Consider the following 14,690-nt stretch of genomic DNA (forward strand, 5'->3'; position numbering starts at 1 on the left):
ACACATTTTCCCACTGTCACATTTGATAGGTCCTATTCTCTCACGTCTTATTGAGGAAGTTTAGGTTTAGGATAAAGAGGCTTAGGCAAGAATGGCTGAAGGCTATAGGTCGATTTTCTCTTTTTAAAGTTTCTTTCTTTCGTATTGCACAGTTATATTAGTGGGAATGCCTCTCAGGATAGTGAAATCCTCCTGTTGTGAGATATGGGACAGCAGGGAGATCTCCAGTGTCCAAATGACTACAGCTGCAAGATGTGCACCCAACTGCAGCTTCTTACTTACTGTGTTCAGGAATTGGAGCTGGAGCTGGAGTTGGATGAAATCTCAATCATTCAGGAGGCTGATGGGTTGATCAACAGGTGATACCGTGGGGTAGTTATACCCAAAATGCAGTACACAGGTAACTGGGCGATAGTCAGGTGGGGGAACAGGAATAGGCAGCCAATTCAGAGTATCCCTGTGGCTATTCTCCTCAACAACAGGTATAGCACTTGGGATACTGTTGAGGGGATCTCCTAGCAGAGGAGCCAGGTCTCTGTGGCTCAGAAAGGAAGGGATGAGAAGAGGCAAGCTGTAGTGAAACATAAAACCAAAAGCTGTGGATGAACCATAAGCTACGCCATTTGCTGACAGCTAGATCTATGGCATTTAAGTCTGGTGACCCAGGTCTGTCCAAGGTATGACTTGTGGAGGGCTATTTCAAGAGCAAAGATACAATTCTGAGAAAGGTTGGAGGCTACATTCGATTCATGTCAACTCTGGCAGGGCTTGCAAGGCATTACGTCCTACCAAGCGAAACCCAGTAGCTTAAATGGCAGTGATGCTTCACTACCAGATGAAGTCAAAGCTTTCTATGCCTGCTTTGAAAGGGGAAATATAATTACAGCTGTGAGGATCCCTGCTGCAAATGGTGACCCCAGGACCTCTGTCTCGGAGGCTGATGTTAAGCTGTCTTAAAGGAGGGTAAACCCTGGGCCTCTGTACTTCCCTCTGCAATTGAATCCTTGACTTCCTAACCAGAAGACCAAAATCTGTACTGATCGGTGATAATATCTCCTCTTAGCTGACAGTCAGCATTGGTGTGTGCTTAACCCACTGCTCTACTCCCTGTATATTAATGATTGCATGGCTAGGTATAGCTCAAATGCCATCTGTAAAGTTACTGATGATACAACTGCTGTCAGTAGAATCTCAGATGGAGATGATAGTGCATACAAAAGCAAGATATACCAGCTAGTTGAGTGGTGTTGCAGCAACAATCCTGCACTCATTGTTAGTAAGATGAAAGAGCTGATTGTGGATTTCAGGAAAGATAAGATGAGGGAACATCAACCAATTCTCTTAGAGGGATTGGAAGGGAAGAGAGTGAGTAATTTCAAATTCCTGGATGTCAAGATTTCTGAGGGTCTAACCTTATCCAATATATTGATGCAGTTATAAAGAAGACACAACAGTGGCTATATTTCATTAGGAGTTTGAAAAGATTCAATTTGTCACCTAAAACACTTGAAAACTTCATTAGATGTACCATGGAGACCATTCTGACAGGTTGCATCACTTCTGGTATGGGGATGGGTCCTACTGCACAGGCCCAAACAGGAAGTTGTAAAATTAGTCAGCTCCATCTTTGGTACTGGCCTTCATAGAATCCAGGACATCTTCAAGGAGTGGTGCCTCAAAAAGGCTATGTCCATTATTAAGGACCCCAATCACCCAGGGTATGCCCTCTTCTCATTGTCACCATCAGGAATGGGGTACAGAAGCCTGAAGGCACATACTGAGTGATTCAGGAACAGCTTCTTCACCTCTGCCATTTGATTCCTCAATGGATATTCAACCCATGAATACTACCCTACTTTTTTTTTCCTTCTTTAAAACATATTATTTCTGTTATTACAAATTTTAACCTATTCTATATATGTGTATTCACTGTAATTGATTTACTTGGTTATATATTTATTTTTCTGTCTAGATTATCACATATTGCATTGAACTGCTGTTAAGTTAACAAATTTCACGACACTTGCAGGTGATAAACCTGATTCTGATAGGGGACCCAATGGTTAGGGGAACTGACAAGAGTGCTGTGGACAAAAATGAGTTTCCCAGGTGGTACTCTATGTTTCCTCCTGAGTACCTGGCTCAGGAACATCTTGGATTGAATTCCTAGCTTTCTTAAGTGAGAGAGTGGGCAGCCAGAGGTCATGGTCTATGTCACTACCAACGAAATGGCTAGAAAGGGTGATAAGGGCTTGCAAAGTCAGTTAGGGAGTTAGGTGCCAAGTTAAAGGACAGAACCTCCAGAGTCATAATTGCAGTATTGCTACCCGTGCTACCTGCTAGCAAGGCCAGAAATAAGAAGATCATACAGTTTAACATGTGCCTAAGGAGTTGCCTTATGAGGAAGTGCTTCAGATTTTTGGATCATTGGGCTCTCTTCCAGGGAAGATGGACTTGTACAAAAGGGATGTTTGCACCTGTACTGGAGGAAAAATCCCTAAAGGAAGGTTTGCTCATGCTGCATGGTGGTGTGTGGGGAGGGGGGGGGGAAGAGGACAGGCTGAAGAGCTCATCTACAGAAGCTACAAGGGTGGAACAGAAGAGTAAGAAAGGTATGACTATGTTCATGGGATTATATTATAGACTTCCCAATAGGTAGTGGGATTTACAGGATCCAAGTTGTGGAGAGATTCTGGACTGTTATAAGATATATGAGATTATGATAATAGGTGATTTTAACTTTCCAGAAATTGATTGGGACTTCCATACTGTAAAAGGGCTGGTTAGGATAGTATTTGTCAACTGTGTTCAGGAAAGTGTACTTAATACGTAGAGTTTCCAACTAGAAAGGGTATAATATTAGATCTCCAATTAGGGAATGAGACAGGGAAGGTGACAGAAATTTGTGCAGGGAATACTTTGTATCGGGTGATCAGAATGCCATCAGTTTCAACATAACTCTGGAGAAGGATAGGTCTGATCCTTGGGATGAGATTCTAACTTGGAAAACGTCTCATTTTGATGGTATCAGAAAGGATCTAACAAGTATGGATTGGTGCAGGTTGTTTTCTGGCAAAGACATGCTTGATAAATGGAAGGCCTTCAAAGATGATATTTTGAGGGTACAGAGTTTGTATATACCTGTCAGAAAAGAAGACACGAATAACAGGTTTAGAGAACCTTGGTTTTCAAGAGCTATCGAAGCCCTAGTTAAGAAGAATAAGGAACAAATGAGGCACTTGAGGAGTATAAGAAATACAAGAGAACACTTAAGAAATATATTAGGAGGATTAAAAGAAGGCATGAGATTGCTCTAGCAGACAAGGTGAAGGAGAATCCCAACAGCTTCTACAGATACATTATGAACAAAATGATAGTAGGGACAAAATTGATTCTCTTGCTAATCAGAGTGGTCATCTATGCATGGAGCTGAAAGAAGTGGGGGTGATCTTAAATGGATTTTTTTGCATCTGTATTTACTCGGGAGACAGACACAAAGTCTATAGATGTGAGGCAAAACAGCAGTGAGGTCATGGGCCATATACAAATTACAGAGAAGGAGCAGTTTGCTGTCTTGAGGCAAATTGAAGTGGATAAATCTCCAAGGCCAGACATTGTGTTCCCTTGGATCTTGTTGAAGGCTAGTGCCGATATTGTAAGGGCCCTAGCAGAGATATTTAAAATGTCTTTTGCACTAAGTGAGGTGCCTGAGAATTGAAGGATCGCCAATGTTATTCCATTTTATAAGAAAGGCTCTAAGAATAAGACAGGAAATTATAAGCCAGTGAGCTTGATATCACTAGTGGGTTTATTATTGGAAGGTACTCTAAGGGACCAGATGTATAAGTATTTGGATAGACAGGAACTGATTAGGGATAGTCAACATGGCATTGTGCATGGTAGGTTGTGTTTAACCAATGTTCTGGAGTTTTTTAAGGAAGTAACCAGGAAAGTTGATGAAGGCCTAGTAGTGGATGTTGTCTACATGCACTTTAGTAAGGCAAATGACAAAGTCCCGCAGGGGAGGATGGTCAAGAAGGTTCAGTCACTCGGCATTCAGGATGAGGTAGCAAATTAGATTAGACAGTTGTGCTTGCAGGAGAAGCCAAGGAGTGGTAGTAGATGGTTGCTTCTCTGACTGAAGGCCTGCAACTAGTGGTATGCCAGAGTGATCGGTGCTGGGTCCATTGTTGTTTGTCATCTATATCAATGATCTGGATGATACTGTAATAAACTGTATCAGCAAATTTGCAGATGACATGAAGATCAGGGGTGTAGTGGACAGCAGGAAAGCTATCAAGACTTGTAGCAGGATCGGGACCAGTGGGAAAATGGGCTGAAAAATGACAGATGGAATTTAATGCTGACAGATATGAGCTGCTGCACCTTGGGAGGACATACCAGGGTAGAGCGTTAAGGAGTACAGTAGAACAAAGAGATCTGGGAATCCAGATGCGTAATTCCAAGAAAGTAGCATCATAGGTAGATAGGGTAGTAAAGAGAGCTTTTGTTACATTCGCCTTAATAAATCAAAATACTGAGTACAGGAGTTGAGATGTTGAGATGATACAGGAGGCCGAATCTGGTATTGTGTGTATTGTGTACAATTCTGGTCATCTACCTACAGAAAAGATATCAAAAGGATTGAAAGAGTGCAGAGGAAATATATGAGATGTTGCTAGGCCATAAAGACCCAAGTTAAAGAGAAAGGTTCTAAAGTGTAGGAGAATGAGGGGAGATTTGATAGAGGTACAGCATAAGCAATTATGGGGTGTGTAGCTGGAGTAAATGCAAGCAGACTTTTTTTTTCCCCACTGAGGTTTGGGTGAGACTAGAACTCGAGTTCATGTTTTAAGGTTGAAAGGGGTCTTCTTCACTTAGAGGGTTGTGAGAGGGTGGAACGAATTGCCAGCAGAAGTGGTGGATATGGGTTTGATTTCAATATTTTAGAGTCATTTGGATATTGGAATATCGATGGGAGGGGTATAGAGGGCTTCAGGCTGGGTACAGGTCAATGGGACTAGGCAGATTAATAGTTCAGCATGGACTAGATGAGACTTAAAGTCTGTTTCTGTGCTGTAGACTCCCTAATATTTCATTCAACTCTCTAATGTTTCATTTAAAAGTTCAAATGAGAATGATCCAGAGTAATTTGATAGTTTCAGTAAGAATCTTGCTTCTAATTAAATCTTTGTAACAAATGTATTTCTTAATGATTACAATGTCACAATATTGTTTCACAGTTGTTTACAGGAAACCATTAAAAATTTGAACCAAGAATTGAAGGTGGTAAAAACTGAGATGGAAGAAAAGAAGAACAAAACAGAACAATTAAAGATATATAAAGTACAGTATACGGTATTTCCATTGCGCAGTTTTAGCAGTAATTAATGTGATTTGAGCAGTAATTGATCTTATCCAATTTCATATTCCATTCTGCCTTCAAATCATAAAGTTGTGAACTTTCACATTTCCAGTGCCTTGTTTATTTTTATGAATAAACCTAATCTTTCCAGTTAAAAGGCATAAATTGTAAAATAAAATCTTTTTTGTTTTAGCAAAGTCTCTTGTTCTAAAATTTAAATATTACTAGCATTCAAAAACAGTAACACACACAAAATGATGGAGAAACTCATTAGGCCAGGCAGCATCTATGGAAACAGTACAATCAAGGTTTTGGCCCAAAACATCAACTGTACTTTTTTCCACAGATGCTACCTGGCCTGCTGAGATCCTCCAGCATTTTATGTGTGTTACTCAGATTTCCAGCATCTGCAGATTTTTTTGTTTAGTGTTCTGTAATTATTGTTTGTGTTTCCTTCATGTGTATAGTACTTGATAAGCTTTAATAGTCAGAATACTCAATGACTATAATAGTGGTTCTTTTTAATAGGCATCCCGCTTGGTGGTGCAATAACATCAGCGCTGGACTCTGGAGCAAAGGTTCCCGAGTTTGAATCCAAGTCGGGTTGAGTGTCAAGCTAGCAACTTGGCCTCACATAAACAAGAATAGCTTGCTACGGAAACACCGTCATGACAGTGCCCTGATAACTCCACTGCCAAGTTAAGGGCTATTCTTCTTCTTCTTCTTCTTTTAATAGGCATTACAGAGTCACGGTGGCAGTCAACAAATACTGCTCAATCAACACGATAGTCAACTGAAGGATCAAGAGTAAGTGATTATGTCATATCTACACTTAAATACTGTATCTTCTACTGCATTTGTTTATAAGTAATATTTTTAGCATATTAGTAATTTCACTACGCCCAATGAGCTTTAGCTAAGCTTTTCTGTTTCAGTAACATTCAGAATGAACCACTAAAACTATATTTTAATATTTCTAAAAAGTAATTGAAAGTCAAAGCAAAAGTCAGTTTTATTCGAGTTCAACATAATTAAAATTTGTTCCTTTTTATTGTGTTTTAAGATGGATTTGGTTTACAACAATATAAATAAAGGTGAGCACCACATGGCCTTTCTGAGGCAGCTGACTCTGTAATTGGAAATTCAATGCTGGCGGTGTTGTCCCAGAGAGAGTGGTGAGGATGGGCTGCCAATCACTCCAACAGATTTGGAGTATTTACAGAGAGAGTATTGGTGCTTTATGGATCACTGAAAATAGCATTTGCCTCTTGGTAGAAATGTTGGTATCTTTTATGCTTAAGTCATTGCTTTATTGTATGAAAAGATGCTTCACTGAAGAATTAAGTAACTGTTTAAACTGTTCAGTCGAGATATAAGAGATTGCAAATGTTGGAATTAGCACCTGCAGTTCAATGCATAGACACTGCTGTACTCTCCGGGTTCCTCCAGAAGATTTTTTGTTTTTTTCAGATTCCAATGAAATTTCACGACACATGCTGGTGATAATAAATCTGACTCTGCAATTGCTAATATTTTGGTCTCTCCTCTGACGTTAAACCTATGGCCTCTAGTTATAACTCCTCTGACCTGGAAAAGATTCTGACTAACCTCACATAAACTTAATATTCATTTGTTCATTATGTGCCATGTCACATGATGTGGGAAATCATGGTCTTTCCATTACCATGATTGTTCTTGGCAAATTTTTCTACTGAAGTGGTTTGCCATTGCCTTCTTCTGGGCAATGTCTTTACAAGACGGGTGCTTGGCATCTGTGGTTGCATAACCAGAACTTGTGATATGCACCATCTGCTCATATGAACATCCACCACCTGCTTCCTTTACAGGGAGAAGGCAGGAGAATGAGATTGAGAGGGATAATAAATTAGCCACAATGGAATGGCAGGGCAGTCTTGATGGACCAAATGGCCTAATACTGCTCCTGTGTCCTTCTGAGACATCATCCTGATGAATCTCTCCTGCACTCTTATTATTGTTACCAAATCCTTCCTGTAGTATGGTAACCAAAACAGTACACTTGCCTTGAAATTGAGTGTCACATAACTGAAAATCAGTGAAATATGGCTATAACTGTGTTCTGTGGAAAGTTGCCTATTTCCAAGCGTGACTTAGCTTGTGCCTCTGATTTTAGTAATTGCAGTGGAACTTGTTATGTCTGGAGTGACTGTCATTAGACACTGAAAAGACAGTGTGTTCTTACCAGCACATTGCTAGATTGGGAAGCTTATCAGTTGTCATTCATTTACCATGCATGCTTCAGCATCCCCAATCTAATTCCATCCAGTGTGTGGAGTTACAATGATATAATCGAAGATTTGTCAGACTGGCAAACAAATGCAGTGAATGCAGCCAATGGTTGTGTTAATCCTTGAGAGCTACTGTAGAATTGGTGGAGGGTTATGAAGTGGCATTAGGTTGCAGCAACTGGATCTATCTTCAAAGATGCATGTGGATTTCTGTTTGCCCAGTCTTTGCAAGGCATTGATAGGTTCACACCAATGAGTATAATGGAAGCTATTAGAGCAGAACATCTACAATAAACTGCAATAAAATTAATCAAAAACATGATTCCTAACTTCAAGTTCAAGTTTAATTATCATTCAACCATACATGAATACCCATGAATACAGCCAAACAAAACAGCATTCCTCCGGGGCCAGGGTGCAAAACACATTACCAAGAGCCATTTGTGTGCAAGTGTAAAAGAAACAGCATAAAGTAAAAAAAAATGAAATTTAACCATTTATGGCTCAATAAAAGAATCCATTCATTTTCTCATGTTCACACTGGCCACAATGGAACAAATTGGTCTGCTTCCACTTTGCAACTTTAAAGCTGTGAGTTTCATACTCCACATTCTTTAGTAAAGAAATTCCTCCATTCCCCTCTAATCATTATATCAATTTGTTTAAATCCATTGTCCCTAGTTTTGACTGTTTCACTAACAGAAATAAGATCTTTCTGTTCACCCTGACTGGGCCTCACATGATTTTCTGTACTTCATTTACATTACACTCCTAAACAATCATAATTCTATCAACTTATCCAAAGCCTTGCAAATCTGCTCTGTGCCCTCTCAAGTGCTGTTGCATCCTCGTTGCAGTGGTGTATTGAGGCCTTTGAAACATATAAAATTCCAAGGCAATTCAACTGGGTAAATGCAGGGTTGATACTTCCCCTGGATAAGGAAGCCAGAACTAAGAAGGTGATCATCTAAAAATAAGTGGTTGATCCTCAGAATTCAGAGGATAATGAGTCTTCAAAATTATTCCTGTGAAGGCCAATCATTGCTTGCAAACCAAACAATGATCGGTATATTCCTGATGATAAAAGAATTAAGTGATATGGGGATAGACAGGAAAATAGTGCTTTAGGTCAACCATGATCTTGTTGGATGCTAGGCAATCTAGAGTAGGCACAAGACATACTCCTGCTCCTTCTCATGTTGTGTTTTTGTATTGTAGAACATAAGCATTCTATATGGTGACATAAACAACATATCTACCAATTCCACAGCCTACAGGAGTCCGCAGATTTACACTCCAGATCTGTTGTACTTTTCATTGCTTTATGTGCCATGCCCAAATACATTATCTCAAGCTTCTCGAGGATCGCTTTTGGTTGGCACATTTGTGCGTACTTAACTAGTTTTGCTGCAGATTTCCACATTCATATTTCATAAAAAGCAAAAGAACTGATATTGAGCTCTGCAGAATCACATTGCACACAGCCTTGCAGTTACCAAAACTCCTGTAGACATTATGCTTTTCTTTATCTGTTGAACCAATTTTTAATTTAACATGCCACTTTCCCTTGAATGTGATGGGCTCTTATCTTCTGGATCAATTTACCATATGATACCAAATGTCTTGCTAAAATGTATGTAAATACATCAAATATTACCCTCACCCCTGTCTCCTTCTAAAAGCTTCCATGCTGGAAGTTGTCTTTGATCAACTTGTGCTTCTCGTAATGCTGATTAATGCTCCCCCCTGGGAATTTTTTTACAATGATTTGCCCATTGTCAGTGTACAGCTGACCAATCTTACTGATCTATCCCTTTCTCCATTTTTTACCCCATAGCACTGATCCTGTGCTATTTTTTTCATTGCTTCTTTTGAGAACCCAGGAAACACATCTTTTAACCGGCTATTATGATTTACCCATTTTTGAAGTACCTGGCCCCTTAACATATCCTGTCACAAATAAGAGATCCCATAAAAAATTATTAATATTATTATCATTATTCATGTTATTCACTGAATAACATTTTCTCATGAACTTGCAGATGTTTCTTTTCACAAATAAAATCTCAATTCTAAAACTATGATGGATGAAATTATGGTATAGTATAATGGATGCTAAGTCAATGCTCTCATTATAAAAACATATAAAATTTGTTGAGCCTTAATTGGAAACTCAACTGTGATGCCATCAAAAAGACAACCTCTTTCTATTCAGATCAGAGGTAACATGTAGATTTTTATTCTCTGCATCAAAGAAGATTAAATATCTTAACTGGATAATTTCACAGTGATGGACCTCTGACTGGTTGACATTTTCAGTTATAAAGTTCTCCAGCTATAGTATCACATATCAAATAGAGGGCTGTTCCTTTGCTTACCTTTCATACTATTGATGATGTTCTTGAAGAACTAATCAAACAAAACCAGGCTTTGTCCATTTTTTTTGTCATTACAACTTTTCTTTAGAAATGATAAATAATTAAAACAACATTAAAATTTGTTACAGCAAGCTACGTTTTTTTCCTTTTGACAAATATTATTTTCCCTTACCGTCTATGGGAGAGCTGCTTTTAATCTAAAGGTATTATCATATCCAATCTACTGTGTTTGCATTTTAGATAGAGTTGAATTTGGCTTCATCTGTCTGTTCTTTCCTAAAACGGCTTTCCAGTTATGTCCAACATCAAATTTAACTTAACAGTCTATGATTTGAATTATCTGTGTAAATGTATTCTGCATTTGAACCTGCTGCCATATGTGACTTGAATCTTCAAAGAGATGTCTTTTGGTTGAGTTCTGAGATAGATTCTAACATGCCAAAAATTATTAGTGAGCAACAAGCACTTGTCATCGATTTCTCCTTCAAATAAATTCTCCAGGCTTCTTCTGTCCTGAAGCCAATGGCAAATTCCTAAGTAGTCACTCAATCACTTCAGAATGATCTTAATTTAATGCCAATAAGTATGTTCTACAAAGACCATTGAACCTTTTTAATGTTAATTTCACTGTTCATGATATTTGCTAATCCTTGTTTTGCTTTCCACAAGAAGAGAAAATGTGCTTGTTTGTCTTCATAACTTACCTCATTTTATTATACCCACTCCAACAGAATTTTTTTTCTTTTAAAGTGCTATACCACACAGGATATTACATTCTGCTTGGCAGTTGTTATAAGAGATGAAATGCAGCTGCATAGGTCACTGAGCATACCTTTTTAAACATTCTTGAACTAGCCAGTTAAACAAAACAAGGAAGACAGTACTTAGCACAGGCTCAGCTGCATTTAAACAAGGTCTTTTAGTCCTTGGATTACAAGGGCACTGTTTCCTTTGGCATAACATTAAATACCCATTATATTCGCTTCACTAAAAGAGCTTAAAGAAACAGATGGGAAAATACAGCTATTTTAATTAAGAACAAAGACACTTATTCCAATAAGTACCATGCTAATATTTAAGTCAGATAGTATGCAGTTTTAACTATGCTATACAGGAGTAATGTATCATAACTACCATGCAACTACGAAATACGCAACTATGACCTTTCATGTCTAAGTGTCTAAATGTTCTTCTTAGACAGTCCATGAGGATTGAGGATGGCTTACTTCCTCTCTGAATCTTTGGGTTCTGAAGTGACTGATGAGGCCAATGTAGAACTACAGACTCTTTCACAGATGGGGCAGGAGATTGCTGGTGGCAAGCAACAGCTCATGCAGAGATACTGTAGGATTCCAATACAGGGCTTCAGAACTCTGAATGCCATCCAAAATGTTCCATCTACACCCAGAGCAGCCATGGATCAGGCATTATTGGAAAAGGATGTTGCCTTGTCTTAACGAAGCTTCAAGAGCATCCTTGAAATTTTCTTCAGTCATCCCTTTGAAACTTCGACCTATCACATGGCTTCAGGCATTATTTCCATTCACCCTTCAAAAGGCAACAATTATACCAGTGCCTAAGAAAAATAATGTGAGCTGCCTTAATGACTATCACCCTGTAGCACTCACATCTATAGTGCTGAAATGCTTTGAGAGGTTGGTCATGACTAGACTGAACTCCTACCTCAGCAAGGACCTAGATACGTTGCAATTCACCTATCGCCACAATAGGTCAATGGCAGACGCAATCTCAATGGCTCTGCACACAGCTTTAGACCACATGGACAACACAAACACTTATGTCAGGATGCCGTTCATCGACTATAGCTCAACATTTAACACCATCATTCCCACAATCCTGATTGAGAAGTTGCAGAACCTGGGCCTCTGTACCTCCCTTTGCAATTGGATCCTCGACTTCCTAACCACAATCTGTGTGGATTGGTGATAACGTATTCACCTTGCTGACAGTCAACACTGGTGCACCTCATGGATGTGTGCTTAGCCTACTGCTCTACTCTCTATATACACATGACAGTGTGGCCAGGCATAGCTTAAATACCATCTATAAATTTGTTGGTGATACAACCATTGTTTGTAGAATCTCAGGTGGTGATGACAGGGCATACAGGAGTGAGATATGCCAACTAGTGGTGCGTGGTGTCACACCAACAACCTGGCACACAATGTCAGTAAAACAAAAAAGCAGATTGTGGACTTCAGGAAGGGTAAAGCGAAGGAACACATACCAATCCTCATAGAGGGATCAAAAGTGGAGAGAGTGAGCAGTTTCAAGTTCCTGGGTGTCAAGATCTCCAAAGATCTAACCTGGTCCCAACATATCGATGCCATTATAAAGAAGGCAAGACAGCAGTTATATTTCATTAGGAGTTTGAAGAGATTGGCATGTCAACAAATACATTCAAAAACTTCTATAGTTGTACCATGGAGAGCATTCTGACAGGTTGCATCACTGTCTGGTATGGAGGGACTACTGCACAGGACCGAAAGAAGCTGCAGAAGGTTGTAAATCTAGTCAGCTCCATCTTCGGCACTAGCTTACAAAGTACCCAGGAAATGGGACCTTTTCAGAATGGCAGGCAGTGACTAGTGGGGTACTGCAAGGCCCAGTGCTGGGACCCCAGTTGTTTACAATATATTTTAATGATTTAGACGAGAGAATTAAATGCAGCATCTCCAAGTTTGCTGATGACACGAAGCTGGGCGGCGGTGTTGGCTGTGAGGAGGATGCTCAGAGGATGCAGGGTGACTTGGATAGGTTAGGTGAGTGGGCAAATTCATGGCAGATGCAATTTAATGTGGATAAATGTGAGGTTATCCACTTTGGTTGCAAGAACAGGAAAACAGATTATTATCTGAACGGTGGCCAATTAGGAAAAGGACAGATGCAAAGAGACATGGGTGTCATTATGCACCAGTCATTGAAGGTGGGCATGCAGGTACAGCAGGTGGTGAAAAAGGCAAATGGTATGTTGGCATTCATAGCAAAAGGATTTGAGTACAGGAGCAGGGAGGTTCTACTACAGTTGTACAAGGCCTTAGTAAGACTGCACCTAGAATATTGTGTGCAGTTTTGGTCCCCTAATCTGATGAAAGACATTCTTGCCATAGAGGGAGTACAGAGAAGGTTCACCAGATTGATTCCTGGGATGGCAGGACTTTCATATGAAGAAAGACTGGATCGACTAGGCTTATACTCACTGGAATTTAGAAGATTGAGGGGGGATCTTATTGAAACGTATAAAATTCTAAAGGGATTTGGCAGGCTAGATGCAGGAAGATTGTTTCCAATGCTGGGGAAGTCCAGAACGAGGGGTCACAGTTTAAGGATAAAGGGGAAGCCTTTTAGGACCGAGATGAGGAAAAACTTCGTCACACAGAGAGTGGTGAATCTGTGGAATTCTCTGCCACAGGAAACAGTTGAGGCCGGTTCATTGGCTACATTTAAGAGGAAGTTAGATATGGCCCTTGTGGCTAAAGGGATCAGGGGGTATGGAGAGAAAGCAGGTACAGGGTTCTGAGTTGGATGATCAGCCATGATCATACTGAATGGCGGTGCAGGCTCGAAGGGCCAAATGGCCTACTCCTGCACCTATTTTCTATGTTTCTATCTTTAGGGAGCGGTGTCTCAGAAAGGCAGCATCTATTATTAAGGACCTCCAGCACCCAGGGTATGCCCTTTTCTCACTGTTACCATCAGGCAGGAGTTACAGAAGCCTGAAGGCACAAACTCAGCGATTCAGGAGCAGCTTCTTCCCCTCTGCCATCCAATTCCTAAATGGACATTGAACCCTTGGACACTACCTCACCTTTTTAATATACGGTATTTCTGTTTTTTGCACGACTTTTAATTTATTCAATATACGTATACAGTAATCGGTTTACTTATTTATTTATTATTATTTTTATTTTATATTTTGTCTTCTATATTATGTATTGCATTGAACTGCTTCTGCTAAGTTAGCAAATCTCATGTCACACGCCGGTGATAACAAGACGAAGGCAACAGAATGAGATTGAGAGAGAGATAATAAATCAGCCATTATAAATTGGCAGGAGAGATTCGATGGGCCGAATGGCTTAACTCCTGCTCCTGTGTCTCATAAGATCTATTATATCCCCATACAAGAGAGGCCAGGCTTATTTAAACGCCTCATTGAAAAGGCAGAATATCCATAATAATGGGCAAGTAAAATATTTTTAAAATTAAAACCAGTATATGATGTTTTTCTTCCCATTCAACACCTAACTTTGTCAGATTGAGAGTCTGCTTTTGGCATAGTAATTATGCTGTGGACTGACACCAATTATCAGAATAATGTAACAATTGATGTGTAGGTCAGATGTACAGCACATTTTCAGGCGCTTTTATTTCACTTCAGTTACCACTTCCCTTTCTAATCTCCAGACTCAGGACTGTGTAGACTGATAATAAGGGCAGCTGGACTTGGGAGAGAATGAGGCTCTTGTCTCTCCAGATGGCAACACATTCACCCCAAATGAACCCTTCACTGCCCTGTGACCTTAACAATGAAAAAACAACTTCAAGCAAACATATGGGCTCGTGCTACCTAAAGTGGAGCCCCTTTGATCTCCAGGGCCTCTCTTTGATACTCGGCCGACACCAACTCCCACCACAGGGAATGCATGACAAGATTCA

General features: G+C 39.8%; 1 protein-coding gene across 16 annotated transcripts in view; it reads left to right on the forward strand.

The window, feature by feature from the left end:
• The window catches only part of LOC132401241 (interaptin-like), a 617,788-nt gene that overhangs the window by 463,968 nt on the left and 139,130 nt on the right, over window positions 1-14,690 (forward strand). For all 16 annotated transcript variants that reach the window (XM_059983244.1, XM_059983267.1, XM_059983373.1 and 13 more), the window contains 2 exons: window positions 5,244-5,346; window positions 6,102-6,172. In XM_059983244.1, the coding sequence (XP_059839227.1) occupies window positions 5,244-5,346; window positions 6,102-6,172 (174 nt within the window). The remainder of the gene's footprint in view (window positions 1-5,243; window positions 5,347-6,101; window positions 6,173-14,690) is intronic.

This window comes from Hypanus sabinus, chromosome 1 (assembly GCF_030144855.1).
Source record: "Hypanus sabinus isolate sHypSab1 chromosome 1, sHypSab1.hap1, whole genome shotgun sequence".
NCBI lineage: Eukaryota > Metazoa > Chordata > Chondrichthyes > Myliobatiformes > Dasyatidae > Hypanus > Hypanus sabinus.